The sequence below is a fragment of the Cyrtonyx montezumae genome, unplaced genomic scaffold (assembly GCF_038088225.1).
Source record: "Cyrtonyx montezumae isolate F1298 unplaced genomic scaffold, pur_monq_1.0 scaffold_20, whole genome shotgun sequence".
Lineage (NCBI taxonomy): Eukaryota > Metazoa > Chordata > Aves > Galliformes > Odontophoridae > Cyrtonyx > Cyrtonyx montezumae.
Window position 1 is genome coordinate 3,840,490 of NW_027071937.1, and position 20,910 is coordinate 3,861,399.

The 20,910-nt window shown below is 50.3% G+C and overlaps 1 protein-coding gene across 2 annotated transcripts in view; it reads right to left on the reverse strand.

Annotated features, from left to right (window-relative positions):
- NTNG2 (netrin G2) overlaps window positions 1-6,899 on the reverse strand; it is a 33,761-nt gene extending 26,862 nt beyond the window's left edge. For both annotated transcript variants that reach the window (XM_065737480.1, XM_065737481.1), the window contains exon 1: window positions 6,242-6,899. In XM_065737480.1, the coding sequence (XP_065593552.1) occupies window positions 6,242-6,454 (213 nt within the window). In that variant the 5' untranslated portion in view covers window positions 6,455-6,899. The remainder of the gene's footprint in view (window positions 1-6,241) is intronic.
- Window positions 6,900-20,910: the final 14,011 nt, after the last annotated feature.

Below are 20,910 nucleotides of genomic sequence, written 5' to 3' on the forward strand. Positions count from 1 at the left end.
GGGCATTTCCACTCTCACTGCTCTTGACCTGAGAGGTCACCATCTCTGTCTGGATTTATGGAAAGACATGGTGATTTTATGATCAAAAATAACAACAGTGATTAATTAAGTCTTATGCTTCAGGGCACAAACCGTAACCTGCCAGTGGCCAGGATGGGACTCCCAGAGAACTGGAACTACTCACTGACAATTAATTTTCACTCTATTCGTGGGGGCTGGGAGGGATCAGAGGGGTGAAACAACCGTAATTAATTTACAGCGATTATTTCCAACAGCTGGCAAGTGGCATAACTCAGCAGCAGCGATGTCTGGGAGCACAGAAATAATTGAGCAGAAATTACGAGGTGCCTTTGGAACGAAGCAGCCCCGTGCTTTGCTGGGCTGCAAGTCCAGGGGGCTGCAGGTGGCCCTTGGAGGACATTGCTTCTTGGCTCCAGTGCACTGTGTCATGGTGCCAGGATCATTTTCCCATTTTAAAATGATGGGATGGTTTCCATTGGCTGTGACACCAAGGGGAACCTGTGCTCTGGTGTCCATCTTCTCTGTCCTTTCTATGAGTTTAGGGGCAGGGGGCTTGGAATAGTTTCTTCTGGCTCATCTGAGATCCTGGATTGACCCCTGGACTTGGGAAGCCTCTGCTCCTGTGTCTGCAATAACACTGCCCAACACTGGGGCAGAAAGAAGAGGGAGGAGGTACACAGCTGAGGGGTAAGGGAACTAAGAGGTGCATGGGGAGCTCCTGAGCTCCTCTTGCAATGGTTACCTCACCTATGTGCCTGTGTGGGCTGTGTGTGGGGATGTCAGCTTGCCCTTCCCCTAGCTGCCTGCAAGGGGCTCTGATTAGGACAGAGAAAGCAAAAGAGGAGAAGAATATCCTCGCTAACAAGCAGTTTCCTGTTTATTAGCAGGTAAAGACAGAACTGAGATGAATTATTAATAGGGTGGAAATGGGGTCCCTCCACAGATCTGTGCTAATTCTGGCTCAGCTGAATGTCACTCCCTCTTCCTCCCTGCTTCATCTTGCAGCGGTTGGGGGCATCGATTTCTCCCTCCCTTCCTTTCCACCCTCTCAGATCGCAGGGTGTCAGAGCAAGGTCACCCCTGGGCACTGGGACATGCTCTGCTCGTGGGGTTCAGGATCCCACGACTCAGCAGAAGCATCTGGGGTTCAGAATCCCGTGAGTCAGCAAATACGTGTGGGATTTGGGATCCCATGAGTCAGCAGAATGCACACAGGGTTCAGGATCCCATGAGTCAGCAGAATGTGTGCAGGATGTGCAGGATGCCTTGCTGTGTGCTTGCCTTTTTCCCTTGGCCAGGAGCAGACACACTGAGCAGCACGCTCCTTGCTCAAGGCTCTGGTGCTCCCTCGGGCCCGTCTCTCTGCAAGAGAGAAGATGCAGCCCGTGCTCGCTGGCTGCTGCTCCCCTTCCCCCTCCAGTCTGTTTCTGAATTCCAGAAGCATCTCATGCTAATTTCAGCCATGGTGTAATGCCGGAGAAGGATGTACTGCATCCCATCTCCTGGTGGGGAAACTGAGGCAGGTAGAGGGTGAGGAGTGGGGTCTGTCATTACTCAGCATATCCTGGGCAGCTGAGCATTAGTGGTTCCTCAATTCAGCTTTGATGTGAAGAGCAAGGAAACCTCAGCTCTTGCCCCACACTCCTGGAGAGATTCTCCATAGTCTACTCAGTTCTCCCACTTGAAAAGGGTCTGCACCCAACTCTGGACCACAGGAGTCTGAGCTCCAGGCAGGAGTGCAAAAGGAGTGCCTGGAGGGGAAGGCAGCTGCATACCAAGGCTAAATCCTGTCTCTTGCCCACACTCATAGTAAGACTGACACACAGAAAAATCCTTTCACAGGCAGCAATGGCCCAAAAATCCCTTGACACAACCAGCTCCAACCACCTGGCTGTGCTCAGCCCGCTGCGAGGGGGGCCCATTGCAGGATGCCCCCGGCACAGCCATGGCATTGCAGCAGAGATTGCAATTCCAAACCCAAGGGGCACCCCAAGCAGCCCCAGCTCCACTGCAGGGTCACCTCAAACCCAAACCCATGTGTGCAGCCCAAACGTGGGCAATGCGAGGGTTAAGTGCCGCGTGGAAAATTCCACTCCTAAGCAGATAATCTGTGCTGGGCGAGTCCACGCAGCACACAGCCCGGCCTCCTCCCATGGCATCATTTGTGAGCGCTCCTTCGTTGTGACCCGGTAATCCCTGCTGAGCTGTGGTAACCCCATGCTGCAGAGCAGGGCTGGCTCAGTTTGGGATGGGGCTGTGCTGTTGCTCTTTTTGTGGGTTTGCAGATTAAAGGGTGACCTCGAGCGTGAGATCCACCAGCAAGGCGTGGAGCCGGGGGCCCTCAGCCTGCAAAAACGTGTGCACACATGCATGGATGCATAGGTTTAACCCTGGTGACTGCTTTTAGCTCACCTCCAAACTCCATGAGCTGCAAGCTTTGCTCTTTCCAGGGTTCACCCCTGCAGGCTGTGTGCAAATCCAACTGCCCCATCCCCCCATGTACCCTGCTGCAGAAAGGTCTCTGTGCACAGCCAGCCCCTACCAGCAGCACGGCAGCGACCTGTTTGCTGGACCCAGAGTGCATTATTGATTCAGGACTCAGAAAACGCTTAGGAAGTAGGAAAAGTGTCCTGCTCTCTAAAAGCCTGAGCGCCTTGCAAGCTCAATACATGCAGCCTTTGCAGAGAGGCTTGCTACGCTGCCATTAATATTTTATTCTGTAAGAGGTCCGGGTAGCTTGAATGGGGGAGGGCACAGCTTGGCACTGGGGGTGGGAAAAGCAAGGAGCAGAGGTGTTGCTGCAGTGCTCTGATGTAGGGGGAGCAGAGCACGGTGCTGGACACCCCTGTGCCCACACTCCCTGCTGCCTGGGCTCCTGCTGCATGGAGCATTCCCCCTGCTTTTGCTGTTGCATGCGAAGCGTTTGGCTCTTTCATGCTGTGTTTAAGCAAAGCTGCTCTCGAGAGCAGCTCGTTCTTTCCCATCTCTTTCAAGGTGGGGGTAAACTTTCTGCTCACTGTACCAATTAAATCTAGCTGACAGCCTGGGTGCTATCACCGAGCCTTTTCCATCAGCACGTTGAAGTGACTCTTGTTAGGAAAGCACCATCCCGCTTTGCAGCGTGATGAATCCCGAATCGGGCATTTAAGGGAACTGCTGCAGACTGAGGGGGGAAGAAATCCTGTTTGCTCAGCACTCTCTAATTTGAAGCTGAGCCTATTTTCTCTCATTTTCTGTAAAGCCTCTGCTTTTGTAACACCGAGATCCTGCCACACCGGAGCGGTCTGTGTGGCAGGAGAGGAGCAGTGTGCAATCTGCTGGGCTGCAATGCTGTGTGGTCCAGGGGTCTGGCCCCGAGGGAGTCTGTAAGGGTGGGGACAGGACTGAAAGGCACCAGTCCTTCTCCTGCGTTGCAAAGCAGTGCTGGTGTGGGTTAAGGTTAATGTTCTGGAGCACTGAGAGGGGAACGGGGTCTTAACACCGCACAGATGTGACAAAGGAGCAGCATCCCGTCCCTGACCGAGGGGTCAATTCCTGGGAGTGGGGTCAAACCTGGGAGTGGATTTCTCGTTCTGCTGAGAGTTGGCACTGAGGCAAAGTGATTGTCCCCAGTGCCATGCAGGAGGGCACAGCCAGCTCTGAGTCCTGTCCTGCTGAGGCCAAGGGTGGGCTGATTTATTCCAGGGGGAGAACATCCACTCCTCTTGGAAGGGATTTTTCCTTTGCCTCATCCTGAGTCCTGGGAGGGGGGCTGCAGAGCTGAGAAGCCCAAGGAACAGTTCCTGTGCTCGGAAGTTTGTCTGCTTTTTCCAATTTTAGCACCCTGTCTAATAAGAGAAATAGCTTTTAGCACAAACCTTATCAGCCCATGTCATTCAGAAAAGTTTAGCTAAGAATTAAACTAAACATCAACTTCGACTCAATGAGTGATGAATAAATAAAGCCTCTTCCTTTCATGTAGCCATGCCAAAGTCAACGAGCCCTATTAGCTGATGAAACAATGCTGATGCTAAATAAAAATACCCCTGACCCATCAATACGGGCTGAGAGCTCACCCTGCATCAAAGAGCATCGACTGAATGAGAATACCATCCCAACACCTGGAAATAACAGCTCCCATCTCCCAGAACTGCCAGGGGATGGCTGCTGCCAACACCTCTGCTGTTTTCTCACTTTGCTTTCGGTGGTGACTCGGAAACCCCTCGAGTTTTTGTTTCTTTGTCTGTCCACCTCCCTGCCCTGCTGGGATCAAAGGGCACTGACATGGCCAGGGGAAGGCTCAACAGATGGGCACAAATCAAAGCTCCTGACCTTAATGAGCAGCAAAACTCTGCACAGCCAGAACAGAGCAGCCCAACGCGACCAGCAATTGCTGCAAAACAGAGAAAACAATCCTCCAAATAACTGTCACATTCCCCCACACCTCCATGAGCAGAACGTGCTGGGAGATGTGCAGTCCTCCATGGGCACAGCCAGGAAGCTCAGAGCCTCGTGGGGTCCTGGTCCCCTCCAGTGATGGGTTTGCTGCCCACCTCTATGTCTGGCACCGTGTGTCTGTGTGTCTTTCATCTTGATTTTGGTTGTCCAAGTAGCAGAGGTGTCCTATGGTGTGTGCTTAGGGTTACTAACCCTAACCCTAAGGTTGGACTGATCTCACACACAGCACCTTGATGTTTTGTGAGGCACAAAGAAAGCAATAGTGTCACCCTAAGAACTTCTCTGCTGGAAAGCTGGGCTTGTCTGGGAGACGACCTGTTACAACAATCAAAACCCAAAGGGAAATGATAATGGGACAGGGAAAAGCACTGGAGGGGGCTGCAAAATAACAGCCAGCACTCTTTGTTTTCCCTTTTCTTGGGGAATGGATCAGGATTTTGCTGTGTTTTTGCCCCAGAGTCAGGCAGGGACAATGTTGGTGCAGCTCTCACAGTTGTACCCAGTGTTTGCAAATGGTGCGAGGAAACACTGCTGGAACCTGGAATAGAAGGATTTCAGCTGGGTATTGACTGAACAGAGAGAGACAGAGAGCTGAACCCAGTCAGCAGCTTTTACTGGAGGAGGGCAGCAGAGCTGGAGTCTGAAGCAACATCAGCCAGGGAGTTTGCCAAGAGTGAGCAAAGCAGAAAGCGATCTGTTGTTCATCTTTAATCCTTCTGCAGCCAAATAAATGGAAGTCCAGACTGCCCTACCCACAGTTAGCTGTTCTGTTTGCATCCCTGGGCTTAAGCTTTTCTTTCAGATGATCTTTTAAAAGCTGCTGCTTCGCTGGAATGAGTGCAAATAGTGCTGGCTTCAATGAGCCCTCCCAGGTTGGGCAGAATGGGGTAAGCAGCAGTGGCATATGGTGGTGGTCACAGTGTTTGGTGTCTCATGGCGTGGCAGCACTTTTCTCTTGGGTTTTCATGGGGAGCACCAAGTTGGGGGCTTTTCCTGGCAGTAACTGAGGCATGGGTTGGACTCCTTTCCCTCTTGCACTGCTAATTGGCAGTGTGGTGCTTCCCCAGCACCCCTGGCTCAGTGCCCCATGGATGCCCTCCCTGCAGCAGGGGCTGAGTTGTCACCACCAGCAATGGGAGGGGACGCTGTAGTCACATCGCTCCGCTCTCTGCTTTGACCCCTGAACTCTTTTTACCAATGTGAAGCCTTGTGAATTATGAATCAGGTGCTCCTGCTGAGCTTTGTGGTGCACGGAATGAAATGCAATGATTAATATTTAAGAGAAAATAAGTTAAAAGATTTTAACTGCAAGGGCAAGTGTCTGTCCATGGGCTCTTTTCACGTAGGGAAAAGGCAGAGCTGGGATTGGGGGTCATCAGTGGATTGGAGCCACTCTGAACTCCTCACTCGCAAAACACAGCCCTATGCAGGTATTACTGGTGCAGTGCCAGGCTGGATGGGGCCCTGGGTGGCCTGAGGTGGTGGGAGGCAACCAGCCCACAGCAGGGGGTTGGAGCTCAGTGATTTTAAAGGTCCCTTTCAACCCAAGCCATTCTACAATCCATGCTTGGAGAAGTTCAGGCAGTGCACTCCCTGTCAGGTGGATATATTTGGATTTCAGACCCAAACCAAAACCAGCCCACTACCTCCCACCACCCAGCCCTGCTCAAGGTGACACCAACGTCACCACCCGTAGCAGAGGTGCTCCTCCAGCAGCACCCAGCAGGATGCTGTTCCTGGCCACCCACACACAGCCCCATATAGCAAGGAGGGAAAAACTTACATGAGTGCAGAACCTCTCCGGAGGGTCCCCACACGTGATTCCCACCGGATCCACTCTGACCGTCACGTAATCCTTCATCCTCATGGCCTTGGGCTGACACGCATAGAACTCCCATGATGGGCCATCGTCAGTGGTCACCCAGGACTTGCAAATGTCATACTGTCCCATGGCCAAGGGGAGACGGTGCAGGAGGAGAGCCAGCAGGTACAGCATGGCAACTGTGGCCGAGCGTGGGGGCCCTGGGCTGGGGACGTGCCAGGAGTCCAGGGGGAGGCAGCTGCTGGGCTAGGGGTTGCTCTCAGGCTCAGCATGGAAACTCCTCATTTACAGATGGTCCAGTCTAGGGAGGTCAGAGTGAGGACAGGAGTGATCCCACGTTGTGTTCGGCTGTGGAAAGTTTATCTCGTCACTGAAGCCAACTTTGCAAATGAGCTGCTTGGGAAAGTTTTGGTTGGGATTGCTGCTCAGTGGTCAGAAGTCTTCCTTAACCTCATTTTTTTCCCCTTTTATCGTAGGAAAGGGCTTCCAAATCAGCACGAAAATATCTAGAGGTGACTCCAGTCAATCAATAGAAAGATCAAGTTCTGAGTCGCTGATGAAATTTGATAGGAGCAAATTGGAGAGGCTGTGGGACGGTGCTGGATCAGGTGCTCCTCGACCTTCGTGTCTGCTGCAAACGCGTCGCTGGGTAGAGCACCTTAAACCGTGGTCTGCTTTGACAGTTCTGGGGTTTTGGACATGAATGCATCAAATTACTACAGCATCGGGGAGCTGGCAAAGGGGAGCTTTGGGGCTAGAGTCCCCTTCTCCCAGAGGGTGACGGTGTCTGAGCCGCTGTGTTGTGTGGTGGCATCAGTGGGGTCTGCACGGTGGGCAGCGCTGTCCTCTGCTCCTGTCTGCACCTTTTGGCAGCAGAGCATTGAGTTCCCAAACCTTCAGCTGTGAGCCACACTGCTACCTGAGGTCTTGTCTTTCTCTCATGGTCAGAGCGAAGGGGGAGTTCATTAGCAAGCTGCACCTGCAAATTGAAAGACAAATTAGCAGGGAGGGAGAGGGGGTGCAGCTGGAGCTAAGAGGCCAGGGGGGTCCCCTGGGAAACACAGCCCTCAGCTGGGTCTGTGATCCCAGACACACAGCGGGGTTTGTAAAAGTGAGATATACAACTTTAATAAAAAGAAATCTATAGTAAGATGCTTATGGCTCTTCTGCCGTTTGGGAGATTGGAAGGAGAGCTTCTCCCAGTCAAGGTATCTGATTTTAACGGCTGCAGGTCTACAACAGCCATAATGGGTCTTCAAATAATATCAAGAAGTAGCTGGAGGTCATTAAAAGATGGAGAATATGCAGACACAGATCAGGGACAGACAGAAAATTGAACGTCTTAAGGAGATAAGCAAATAAATGAGACAGCTGGGGAGATGCAGCCACGGTCCAGCATCCCCATGTATGATTTATCTGAACAATAGCATTTAATAAAAAACAATTTAAAGTCCTAATAACATTTAAGGTTCACCTAACACAGGGAGCAATGACCTTCCCAGTAGTTGTTTCAGGTGAAAACAACAATTCTGCACTTTTGCTGCCTTTCCAATGGAGCTGTACAAATCTTAAGTAATTGCAAAACCAGATGACAAAGAACCGAAAAAGGAGAGCAAAACCCTCTGCCAACAGCAGAGAGAAAATGTCATAGGAGGAGGTGGGAGGCACGCATCCAGAGCAGTCTCGGCTCTAGGAAATTCCCTTTCTATTACCCCCTCCAGCTTTTCTCCCACAGTTTGGAGATGCCTCCTTCAGCACCACGCTCAGCGTTTGCCTTCTCACGAGGCTCACTTACTGAGGCTCAAAGGCTCCAGGTCAGCCCGTGCATCGATCCTCGTTGGGGGGATTTGTAGTGTTGTGCCACCGCCCTCCTTTCTCCCCCTCTTTGGTTGAAAGATTTCTGATTGAGATGAACGAGTTCAGAAGGGAGAAGCTATCTCTCATGCTTCACCACTGGCTCTCAGAGAAGAGCCTATTACAGAGGCATTGGCCCTGAATTAACTCCCGAAGGAAGAATAGACTGGCTGCTATTTTTACATCATGAGTAAATGTAGTAAAAATATGAAAACGGCGTGACAAAGTGTTTAGAAGTCCCACTGACATCAGAGCTGCCTTTTCAGTTAAAAGAACTCATTATTACATCCAAGCAGCCCCAGCCAAGAGCCCAACAACCGCAGCGCGTGAGAGCTCAGCGCTGAGATACAGCGGTGTTAACGAGGACCCCACTGCTCTTACACCCATGGATCTATTTTCATAGCCATAAAACCATGTTTTGCACTTGAATGGCTGTCGGGGAAGAACCCAGGAAGAGGAGATCTATAATTTCTATTAGCTCCTTGTTATTGCTCAGTGTTGTAGATTCCCAGGGAAGTTGTTTGCTCGGGAATGGAGAGGTGGTCAATGACACGGGCACGCGGTGCAGCGTCCCTTTGCAGAAATAGGAGCACGGTGTGGCTCTCAAACAAACCAGCAAACCCCGAATGGGGGACGGAGACTTTCAGTCTTGCCCTGCTTGACTTGGTTTGGTAAGCGAGCAAATAAATCTGTGCCCGATAATATTAAGAAACTGCAGTTCATGGGAGCAAATAGAATCAGTGCTCTCTGTTTTCTTTGAGGCGCATGCAGCAATCACAGGGGGCTGATAGCCAGAGTATTAAAACCAGGAAATTAGATTGCATCTTGGCTGAGCTGGTCCCTTGGTTGTTGGGTTTGGGTTGGGTTTTTTTTGTTATTGTTATTGGATTAACACCCGATTGAGATCAAGAGGCAGCACCGAGCAACAACTGAGCTGCTCTGGAACGAAGGACAGAAAGTAAACTCAACGCAGGAGTTCTCAGTTTCAGAAGTTGCCTTGAAAATAAAACCCAACCGCTTCCCCCACACCGTCCCCAGCGCCGGCGGGGTGCGGGTGCGTGCCCCCAGATCCCCGCACCCCGAGCAGCGGGGATGGGAGCACCGCCGGGACGGAGCTGGCGGAATACGGCAAAGCTCAGAGGAGCGCGGCTCTCCCCGAAGGAAAACCCGAGCATTTCGCTTCCAGCAGCCGCGCTCCTTCGCTCGGTTGTTCCTCCCGACCGAGCGACGCTTCGCTGCGCGCTGAGAGCAATTGGAGGCTTTGAGAAAAAAAAAAAAGTGGGGAATAACGGGTAAACGTGCCGCGAGCATCCCCGGCTTCGCGTCGCTCAGCTGGAAACTCCGAAGCGGAGATCCGAAGCGGATCTTCCTCTGCCCGTTCCGTAGGGGCGAGGTACCCCGATAGGGCGGGGAGCGGGCGGGGGGACCGCGGGGGGAGGCGGCGGATCTCCCGTCCCCGCGCCCATCCCGGAGCTCTGCGGGGCCGCGTAGGGCGCAGCCGTCGGGCGCAGCCCCCGGCCCCCACCCCTCGCCCCCCAACTTTCCGAGCTTACCGGGGGGGGGGGATCTGCGGTGCGGGGCTCCCGCGGAGCGGCCAACTCCGGGGCCGGGCCCCAAGGGCGGGCGGCCGGGAGCTCCGTGCGGTGCCCGGCTCCCCTCGCAAGTTAACGCCGAGGCTGAAATCCCGTTTGCTATCACTTTCAATCACAATCGGAGCTTTTATCTCCGTGCCTGATCCGGGCTGCGTAACTTCCTCTGTGCAGCTTTAGCACACACCATCCCACCGGCGAGCAATGTGCTTCTTAAAGGTGCAGGGAGGAAATGCGGGCGGGGAGGGGAGGGAGGAGGGAGAAAAGCACCCGGGGAAGGGGAGACAGCGACCGGGGAGGGGGGGGGGGGGGGGGGTCCGGAGGGGCTGCGGGATCCGTGCGGTGCGGGGCTGGAGAGCGGCGGGCAGGGAACGGAGAGCCCAGAGATGATGGAAGCAGCAGTGACGCTCCTTTTCTTTTTTTTCTCCCCACCTTTTCCTTTCTTCCCCCCCCCCACCCCCCCACCCCCTTTTCTTTCCTCCTCTTTTCCTTTCTTTTCTCCCTTTTCCTTCCTTTCCCCCCCTTCTTTTCTCCTTCCCCCAATTTTCCTTTCCTTCGCTCCCCCCCCCCCCCTTTTCTTTTTAAGAAATAATAATCACGAGATCATGTTTTCTCGAGGAACAAGCTCTAGTCACGAGGGTTTTCCCCACACGTGTGAGCTATCTGTGCTGTGTCCTGAATATTTTGGGGAGGTTCTGCTGGCGGAGATGCTGTAAGCGAGGCTGCATGTGTTGGGGAAGAGGGGGTGGTTGGAATTAATAGGATAAACAAAACAAGGACTCGGGGATGGGGAAATCAGATGGCTGGGAAATGCTTTGGTAATGGTGGAGATGCAGTTTGGGATTTAACCAAGCTAGTTTTCCTTCGGTAAACGCACAGGTCCGTGAGGTTTGGCAGCTCCTCCCAGCACAGAGAATGACTGCTGTGGCTGCTGCTCAGGAGGAGCAGGGGCAGGAGGAGGTCTCGCTCTGCCCATGCCAGATTCTGCCGTGTGAACCCTATTCTGCCTGTGCAGATGCTGCAGGAGGGTCATTCCTACAGGTTTTTGACATGCAGATGGATAAATGGCAATCTATTTCCTGGGAGGAAAACCAAAGAACCCTGCTGCCCCCTATGTACATGACCACCAAAAAAAAAAAAAGGTTCTTTCCCAACCAATAATTCAATAATTTCTAAGCCAGAAAGTGCACTGCCCAACTTGCATGTGGTTTGCAATCTCATTGACTCTGCGTTTCATTATGTGATTTACCTTGGCCCTCTGCTCTGAGGTCTTTCTACGGCTTTTCCTATTGAAGAGTCCCTGGAAAACGCACAGACCACCCTGGGAAACATTTCCCAGATCCTGGAGCTGAAGCAAGAGTTAGGGAACGATGGAGCACACCCTGACTGCAGCTCAGCCTCAGTGCTGAAGTGTGGGATAATCTTTACCTGAAGGACTGCAATTCTGGGTCCATCTCCACTCTGGCCATGACACAGACATTTTCCACGTGTTAATTATTTTTTCTGTAAACACTGTATGGCTGTGAGAAATATTAGCTGGGAATTCAGGGCTGCTGAATATTCCCGGATTTCACTTTGTGCCTTTAGGTCTTCTCTGTAGTAATGACTCCCCTGGAAATTCCCCACGTCTCACTTATTACTCCTTTATTGGTTATTATGGTACAGTAACAGGATAAAAAGGAGTTGGTATTTCATTTTCATCCCCTCTAATAGCCATGGCAAAGACCAAGTGGTGTGCTGATTATTGACATCAGAGTTAAGTGATATGCACGCATCATTAGGTTTCAATTGGAAAGAATAACAGCACAGTATGAGTCGTCACACTTCTAAACTACTTGGCATTTAAAGGAAAACTCGGGTCGTTTTTCTCAGCCCTCAGAGCTCAAAAGATCACAACTGGCAATAATACTCATACCTCTGCGGGTGAGGGCTCCGGGTGCGTCCAGAGGAGGAACGGGTGACCCCAGTGCTCTGCAGAGGTGGGAGCAGCTGCTCCAGGGGCTCCGTGTGCTGCAGAGCTGTGGCAGTGACCTGTCCAGCACTGCTGCTCTCGCAGGCAGGAAGGAAACGGGGAACGGTTTCAGCAAATGTGTAATTTGAGTCCATTTACATTCTTTTGCCCAAGCGCATTTTGCAAATATTTCCTGTGCAGCGTCATTTGCTTCTTGGGGTGTTTTTCTATGGGGAGCAACGTGGCTGTGCTGCTCCTGGAGGGCCGGCTCTGCCCCTCCCTCGTGCTGAGCACTGCCTTCTTGCACAAGGTTGAAAATCAATGGGTCTGTGCCGAGATTTAATTACGACAGCGTAGGCAAGGGTGGAGAACAAGGCCCTTAATTTTTAATACAGCTTCAGCTCCCACAGGGATCCCCAGGGCTCGAGGGCCAAATGCAAACCCATTACACACAGGTGTAATTCTATTGACATATGCAGCCTCGCACCTGTTTATAGGAAGGCAATATTTGGCTTCCTATATGGCAAGCGGTGATTTTGACACGCGTGGGGGAAGAAGGAAATGTTTTCCCAACTTGGGAGGGCTGAGGATGAACTGAAACAACAGAAGGCAAACGTGACAGCTCGCAGCGCTGCTCCTCGGCGGCGACGTGCTTGCGAACACTCGGGCTGAGTCGGGTCCGTGGAGAGAGCTCTGAGATTAGTGCTGGAATAATAACCAGACTCACAAAGGATCTTTCATTCGAGGATGCATGTTGCTGTATCACCTATAATAGCGATACGTTCTTTTTATAGTCCTTATCTAGCGATGCGCGGCCAAGGATGTCAAAGCTCCTGCTGAAAGTGAGTAAGCATTTTATTAGGTGGGAACACAGGGCTCGTAATTGTGCTCCAGCCCAGGAATAGGCAAGGGACCCCTGAGCAGGAGAAGCTCTCGCACAGTTCCTGCAGAGCCCAGAGCAGCCTGACCTGTTGTTTCAGCTGTGCCAGGACCTCTGGGGAGAAGTGTGCAGGGGGGGAAGGAAATGAGTAACAGTGAAGGGGGGGCTTTAGGGATGGTGGAGGAAAGGGCTGTCATGCCATGGGACTGAACCTTGTCCTGTCAGGAGGTTTGTCTCAGCTCACCCCCCATCCCCATCCCATCCCTTGTGCTGTCCTTTTGTTCTCAGTAAGGTGGACGTGAAGAGAGCTCCCAGAGAATGGGAAGGTGTGTGCTTCCCGCTGCCTTGTGCTTTGTCCAAAAGCAAGATCACCGTGCTGGAAAAAGAAGAAGGGCATTGCATTTTGTAGTTCTGAGAAATGCTGGAAAACCCACACAAAGGCTGAGAAACTGAGCAACAGAGAGCTCAGCCCCAGTGTGTGTGGTGCAGGAAGGTGGGGGGGTATTCTCTTGCCCTTCCTGCACATCCTTGGGGTGCGTGTACCAGCACCCAGTCCCCCGGCACATGCAGACCCAACCATCAGCAAAGGGAAGAGCCCGGTGCCTCCATCCATGGAATGCTCTAAACCTTTTCCTTAGAGCAAGTGGCAGGGAAGATGGCAGAGAGCATCTGCTCTGGGAGGGGAGGCTGCTCCCTGCCTCGCACACGAGACCTCAGATGCAATTTCTGCATTTTGCAGGGCCCCGGGTGAGTTTTGCCCTCCCTGATTAGATAAGCAAAGGAGCAGTGACTGTACTCTCCAGAGAGGAGATGCTGTCTCTTTCCTGCCAGAAGGACAGCTGGAGGGAGGGTGGGATTTTCAGCGTGCGAGCACTTAGCCAGATCAAGGAAATGGGATGCAAAGCATTTTAGGCTAAGAAAGGTTGTTGTGCAGGGAAACATGAGGCGGCTGTTCTTGGGGAGAGAACGCTTCTCAAAAAGCTCCTGCGTGCCAAACTGCAAGGCTGAGCCACGGCAGGTCACTGCCTCCTGAAGGAAAACAAGCATGACAAGTCAGAAAAAAGCCCATCGCCGTCTCTGCTGAAAAACTTTGATCATTTAAATATTATTGATGTGCGTTTACTCCAGGGGAGACGGGCTGGGTGATGGGAAGAGCTTCACCTTGGCACGGGGAAAATATGTTGTTTTCTGCGCCTTGTCTCTTGCCTTGTCTTTTGTTTCATATATCAAATCAGAGCTTAGCCAAGTGAATCAGCTCAGGAAGCACTGAAGATTTATTTGATTTTGGGGAAGGTAGAGCTTTCCTTATCTTTCCCATCTGTGGGGGTGTAAGTATGGATAAAAACAGGAGGAGCTTCTGAAGGAGGGATCTATAATTAACAACCCCTCCGAAAGGGGAACTTTCCTTTCAACTCACTATTGAAATGGAAGTGTTTGAGAGTACGCATTTTTGGCTCTGGGGATCTCACTTGTATCCCTGGCAGAGCCCTGCAAACCCCTCATCCCCTCCTTGCAGTGGGCAGAGGGGTCCCACAGACAGCCCCAGCACTGCCCCTCCGCGTGGCACGGGGCCCTGGGGATGGGAAGCAGCTCCAACCCCTGAGCCTGGTGCTGGGAGGAGACGCCTTCCAATTCTTCTTAACCTGAGGAAGGGATGTGTCACTTCGTATGGAGCTGACAGCAGCAGGGAGGGTTTTTAGGTTAGTGGTTGAAGAACAAACTTGTAATGAGTGAAGTAATTGAATAAATGCTGACAATTTGATGTGGAAAATGCATAATCAGCTAGCTCTGGAAGGTTGACTTGTTCTTTTTTCTCTCTTCTTTAGCACTGGAATAAACACATTTCTTCTCTTCCAAAGCAGGTGATGTGTTCAGCAGCACAAAACCAGCAGATTTCTGCACATGCTTCCCTCCCAGGCACGCATGTGCTGATTGCCAAATAATTGACCCAGTTATGCTAATATGCTGTTTGCCTCACTGAAACTTAATAAATACATATCTAATCAATCCCAGCACTCTTTCTTGAGCTGTGCACTGGTTCGATGAGCTGCTGCTTCAGTTGTTTCACTGGCTCCAACCCAAGGAGCAGAGCTGTACCTGTGCTGGAAGGAAGAGGTGGCAGTCCCCCGGGTAGGAGCAAATGAGGCCACACCAAGGAGCTCTGAGAGCTAATCCTGCAGGAATAACTGGGAGCAAAACTGGCTTTTCAGATCCCAAACGCAGCCTGTAAGTTGTGGACGTGGTCGGTGGAGCTGACGTATGCAAGTGCGGTGACTTTCCCTGCCCAACCATCATCCCAGCCTGGTGCAGATGGAAACTCAGTGAGTTTCTTGTCATCAAGCCCCCGGTTTCAGTCTGACAATGGGAACAGCATCATCTGTGTCATGTATGTTGGAAGCAGTGAATAGAGAGCTGAGCTCACTGTTCTATTTGCATTCTGAAGATATGCAAAAAAACTGTCTTCTTGCTTACTCTCCTGCCTACTCAATATCTGTGAAACAAGGAGGAGAATATGGGCTGCCTTGTACTTCTGATCTCAGTGCCCTTGAATAAAGGAGCAATTGCTCAGCACAGACTTCTGGGATGAGTGTGAGCATCGGAGCTAGCGACGGCAACAGAAGCTCTCCATCAACGCAGGCTGGTGGGCAAAAGTCAGCTTGTGGATTAGGAGTGCTCATCATCGTGGACACCTTGTCATCAGGGCACCTTCCCTGATCCACATCCGAATCAGCACTTGCATCCGTAGGGCACGTAGGTTTGACCTGCCAACTGTTAACTGAATTACAGCACGCTCCCCACGAACTATTAGCATGGAACAGGAGGGACACAAGCCGAGGACACAGCAGTTCCAAGAACAATGAGCTATAGGAGACTTTCCTTTCGGATAGAGTTGAAAGAATTGTTTATTGCAGAAAAAGTGAAACAGCAGCACACAGTGGTCCACCTGTATGCCATTATGGAGGCACTGGGCCGTGGCTCCACGCTCAGGGTTTGCCTCATCACCCAGCAGCTCATGGATTATCTTCTGTTTAATTTGAATGTACTTTTCCTCCAGGTTATAGCGGGCTGAAGCAGCAGAAGGTTGATCCAGATCGGGCTGTAAGGGCTGCAATTTGCACGCTTTTTCTTATGCTTTCTGGTATTAATATCATATGCAGTGGGGAAGTAATATCCTGTCTGTCGCTGTAGAGGAAGGGCTGTGCGTGCATGTATGCACAGTGGTTGCTAACAGTTGAGCTCTCTCGCTCGAATTTCGTTCTTGTGAAAATTTCCAGACTGAAGCAAAAATCAGCTGCAGAAATGATGAATGTGAACCACCAGTAAGGCACAAGCAGGAGATGTTTTCTCTTGTTTTCCTAACTCGTGGTCTTTGTGTGTAAGAGTGGATTGCATGGCAACTGCATTCACACTTCTCTTTAATAAAAGATCCTAGCAGATGGACCCACTATTAACGCGTATCCCCCAGATTTGCGTATTTCATATTCATGCCAAGATGGCACTGAGCACACAGGGGATGAACAAGGCTGATACCAACACAACTGCACCCGATTAATGCAGCCATCAAAGGGCATCGCCCCAGCATCCCTGTTAGGAATCCAGTTTAGTATTAGTTATTCATTTTGTTCAGCTCCTCCCGGAGTCAAATTAAGGTCTTCCAAATACAATTGGACAAGGCTCTTAGGTACCACAAGTTGATGAATATCTTTTGAATCCCGAGAGAGAGAGGGCTAAGAAACAGCATTTGCATCTAAACTGTGAAGAATCCTGTGCTGGAAGAGCACAGAGCTCCAGGTTTGGTCCAGCACATCGGCTAATTAGGGCTCACTTGAAATTCAGCTCTTATCCAAGATCAGGATCTGAGTTCCTCAAAATTCAAGTGCAATCAGATCTAGCTGGAAGCAAAGCCTATCTGTAATATTTTATCCAATATTAGGCATTACAACGTGGTATTCTGGAGCCCAAAATATATTTGATCCCATTGTTCCAGACCATTAATCAAACACGATGCTGCACATACTAATAGGATCAAACATTAGGAAATATTTATGAATGAGCATTGTTGTGACTGCAAAGATTGAACGCAGCAGGCTTTAAATACACGAGATCCTGAAAAGGAAAACTTTATTATCTCCCATATATCTGGTGCCAAATTCGGAGAGAATTTTAAATGCATCTTAGGTGGTTTGTGCTTGAGTAATTTACGCCTTCTTCCAACTCCCTTCAGCGTGTAAATTACACCTGCTCCCACCTATATTGAGTCTGACCCACTGCACCAAGGATACTAATGAAATCGTGTAGCACCAGATAATGCACTTTCTCTCATTGTAGGGGGACTTTGTGGAAGCAGAGCAGTGGTGTTTGGGGTTAACAGAGCTCAAAACTGCAGTGGCTGTGCCCTGTGAGTGAAGTTCTGAGTGGAAATAAGTCACTGCTCACACTCATGGGTTCTTGTGCTGTGGTATTTCTACCTCTGCTGCGTGGATTTTGGATGCAGTGAAGCCCTTCCTGTGTGCAGGCAGCTCCAGCCCTTTATTTGAAGGACATGGCTCAGTGGGGATGGTGGTGGTTGATGATGAGAGGTCTTTTCCAACCTTCACAATTGTATGATTCAGCAGGAACAGAATTTGGTTTGCCAGCTCCAATGGCAAGGCATTAAGGTACTCAGTAGTCCTGCAAGCTATGGTTTTGTGGGGAATAAATCATGCTGAAGCAGCCTCCTTTTCCTGTGACAGGGCAGCACTTCTCAGAGAGGGGAGAAGCTAGGGGTGGGGTAGATCTTGACTGCAGTAATGCTTTCAGTACTCTGCTATATGGCATTCCCATGAGCAAAGTAGGGAGATATGGTTCAGGAGAAATGTTTTAATGTCTATATAGTCCACCTCCTACCCTGGGGGAAGGAGATGGATTAGGTGACCTCTTAAGATCCCTTTTTCTCTTCTTCTCAGTGACTCTATGCATATTTTGTACGGAGGAGATATTTATATATATATATTTATATACTTATACACTTATATCAGCTGTCCTTTGTTGAAGGGGAAGGATGGCTTGAGCACAGTGCTGCAGGCTGTGCTGTTACCCAGTAGTCTTCCTCAGTGAGCTGGGCAGTGGAACACAGAGCAGACTCATTGCATCTGCTGGCAGCACCAGGCTGAGGGGCTGCAAGTGCTCTCAGAGAACGGGAGAAAGATGCACAGTCTTGACAAACTGAAGAAGCAGTCTGGAAAGAGTAGATTGACATTCAAAAAGGACAAGAGCAAAACAGAATGTACTGGAACTACCGAAACGTATGTCAGGAAATGGCTGTGTAGGCAGCATTTCTATGGAGTGGGGGCAATGTTGTGGGCAACAAATTAAACCCAAGCCAACTGTGGTGCCCTGGAGTGAGAAAAGCAGCGCTGGCATAAGGATGCGTAAACAGAGAGAGGTATGCTGCTCTGTTTCCATCCTTACAGAGCGTTTCAGAGGAGCCGTTTTGGTCAGCAGACTTCCAGAAAAATCTGGAAACTGAAAAGAAAGATCGGAGTTCTGGAAAACAAAACTGCCAAGAAAAGGAGTTGGAGTCAATTACTTATGGCTGAGCAAAGATACAGTAATGATCTTGCACAGTGCAAAAATGTTGCAGAAGTAATAAACTGTTGTCCACATCCACCGGGGCAGAGCAGAAGTAGTGTGCTTGGACAGCAGCAAATGGAATTTGGGCTAGATTTTAGGGGAAAAAGTTCCATCTACAGGAATAGCTGACAACCAGGACGGATCAGGCTCTCCTTAAAAGCCTCCAGTGACAAACAGGTTAGACAAGCACCTGTCAAGAACGATTTAAGCAGGTTTGGTCCTACCCTGGGGGAAGGAGATGGACGAGGTGACCTCTCGAGATCCCTTTCCATCTCATTCCTCATGGCTCCATGCATATTTTGTACGGAGATGGCACTGTGAGCGAAGAGCTTGGTTCTACATAAATGTTTCACAGTGAAATTGAGAAGTTGTGTTTACCTGTCAGTCTGTTGTTGTTTCAGCTCAAGTCTTACTCATTTCAGTTGAATACCATATTATACATTGCAGTGATGGGTGTATGGGGGATATCTGGGGGAGAGATGCTGAAATCCATTAATCTATCGATTGCATCGATGGGAGCATTTCATTTAGAAGAGCATATGCCTATTTTTAAATACATTTTGAAAGACACTTGAAACACCTTTGTTGGATCAGGACTTCTCCTGCTCACTGATTGGTGCACACCCTTAAGAGGGCATGGAAAAAAGATGCTGTTGGCACACATGAACAGCACAGGATGAAACCTCACGCGACCGCAGTGCGAGGAAACCATTGCTTTTTTAAATGAAGTCAGGCAGTGGTCTGGCTGCCAATTAATGAACACATTACTGTTAAGTGATAGCTTTGGAAAAAGAAAAAAGATGTTCCTGAGTTCTCCTAATGGCTCTCAATGCCCTCTCCTCCAAGCATTACACTGATGGTTTGCTTATGGGAAGCAGAGCCCCTCCAGCAGTGGTGTGAGGCCTGGCAGCAAATGGGGATCCTGTTCTGTAAGTACGAGGGGGGGATTTAAGGCAGCAGAATGCAATTCCACAAATTAATTTGCTCCCGACCCAAGGGCACTAATTTTGCACTAAGCACCAGGAGAGCTTTAACGACCGCAAATAGCAAACACTTGCGTTTTCACTGCGTCCCACTCCAAAGCCCAAACTGCCAGGTTTACAGTGCCCTCTAGTATCGCACTGGAGCATTAGCTTTCCTGTGCCACCTCCCGAGCTGCCACATCGCACAGCCGTTGCTCACCACGGCACATTTTCCATCGGCACTTCGGTACTTTCTCACCTGGCTGTGCTCAGGCAGGAGGAGAGATGCCTTGGCTTCCCTCCCGCTGCAGTGGCCCCACTGCTTTATGTTAAAAGTGCTCTGCTTGGAGTGTAGCGTGTAGTTAGAGACAATTTGTCAAAGAGGCATTAATGATAACTGGCCTTAAAATGGACACTGTTCCTACAGCTGTGCTGCATCACCACAAACCAGCAAAACACATGCTTACAGAAGGAGAGGAAAGGACAAAGCAGAAAAACCTGAGTCATATGAAAGCCATCCAGCGTTACCCGGGACCACATCCCAGCCAGCTGAGGTCTCTTCCTGCAAGGACTTCTAGCAGCGACCTTCAGCCCTGCTGGGATTGCTCAGTGGAGCAGATGTGGGACAATTCCCTGGTGGATCAGGATGCAGCACCTGCTGCAAGAGCAGGAGCGTTTGCAAAGCAGCTCTGAAAGCTTCCAGCTGCCAAAAGAGCCTGCAGAGGCTGCAGGGCTGGGATGGGGACGAAGCTGGGCAGTGCTGCTCACATTGCACCCATCTTACACACAGAGATCGTTCTGATGGGCAGAGCCCTGCAGCTGGTGAGCTCTCGCAGGCACAGTCCAGGTGTTGGCACGTGGAATTTATCCAATTACATTAACTAAGCAGATTTAGATGCAGCTAGCAACTGTTGTCAGACTTTTCCCATCGTTTTGTATGGCTGCTAGCAAGAAGTTGCTACCAACGAAGACTGGCATTAGGATGTACCTCTTCTAGCACGTGTCGTAACGGACACATGCACTTCACATCTCGGTGGTGTTCCTGCCTTTGAAGTACGTGAGCACAGGAGAAAGCTTCCTGCTGCCCAGGCAGGTTAGCAAAATGCACGTTAAGAAGTGTAGAAATAAGGAGGAAGCCTAAAATGAAGCCACTGGTGTATGGCTGAGGGCTGAACTGAATCTTATCACTCTTACTGACCATCAGAAACTGCCCCTGTAAGTCAGTTTTCTATCTCTTGTATTGTAGTTATGCGTGATACATACAAATGTAGTTATTTTCCAAAGTGTCACCGCAGAGCAGTGGGACAGAGAATAAAGAACTTAATAGAATAACCTCAAAAGAGTCTCATCCTTTCCCCCCCCACTCTCAGCACACAAACAACTTCTGGAGCACAGGATGCATCAAGTCAGTTGTATCAAGTCAGGTTCCTCTTCCTCCGAACGTTTTCTCGCCCTCTCATGTACTATGCATTCAATGTAAATACTGAACTTTCAGCATTGCCAATGTGATTCCTGCACACGGAGCCACGGGAGTCTGAAAGAAGAGGTCCAGAGCTCTCCTGCTTTACATTCTAACTCCTGCAACTAGTTAGCTAGAAACGAAGAGCTATCTCATTCCACATGCAGTATGTAAGTAGTTTGACAGGGATGTCTCTTTACAGCTGAAGTGTCAGCTCTGCCTAGATGGATTGGGGGTCTTGAAAGACACTCTACACAGCTCTGCATCATCGTCTGTAAAAACTTCAGTAAGTATCTTAAATTCCTTGCACAGCAATACAAGC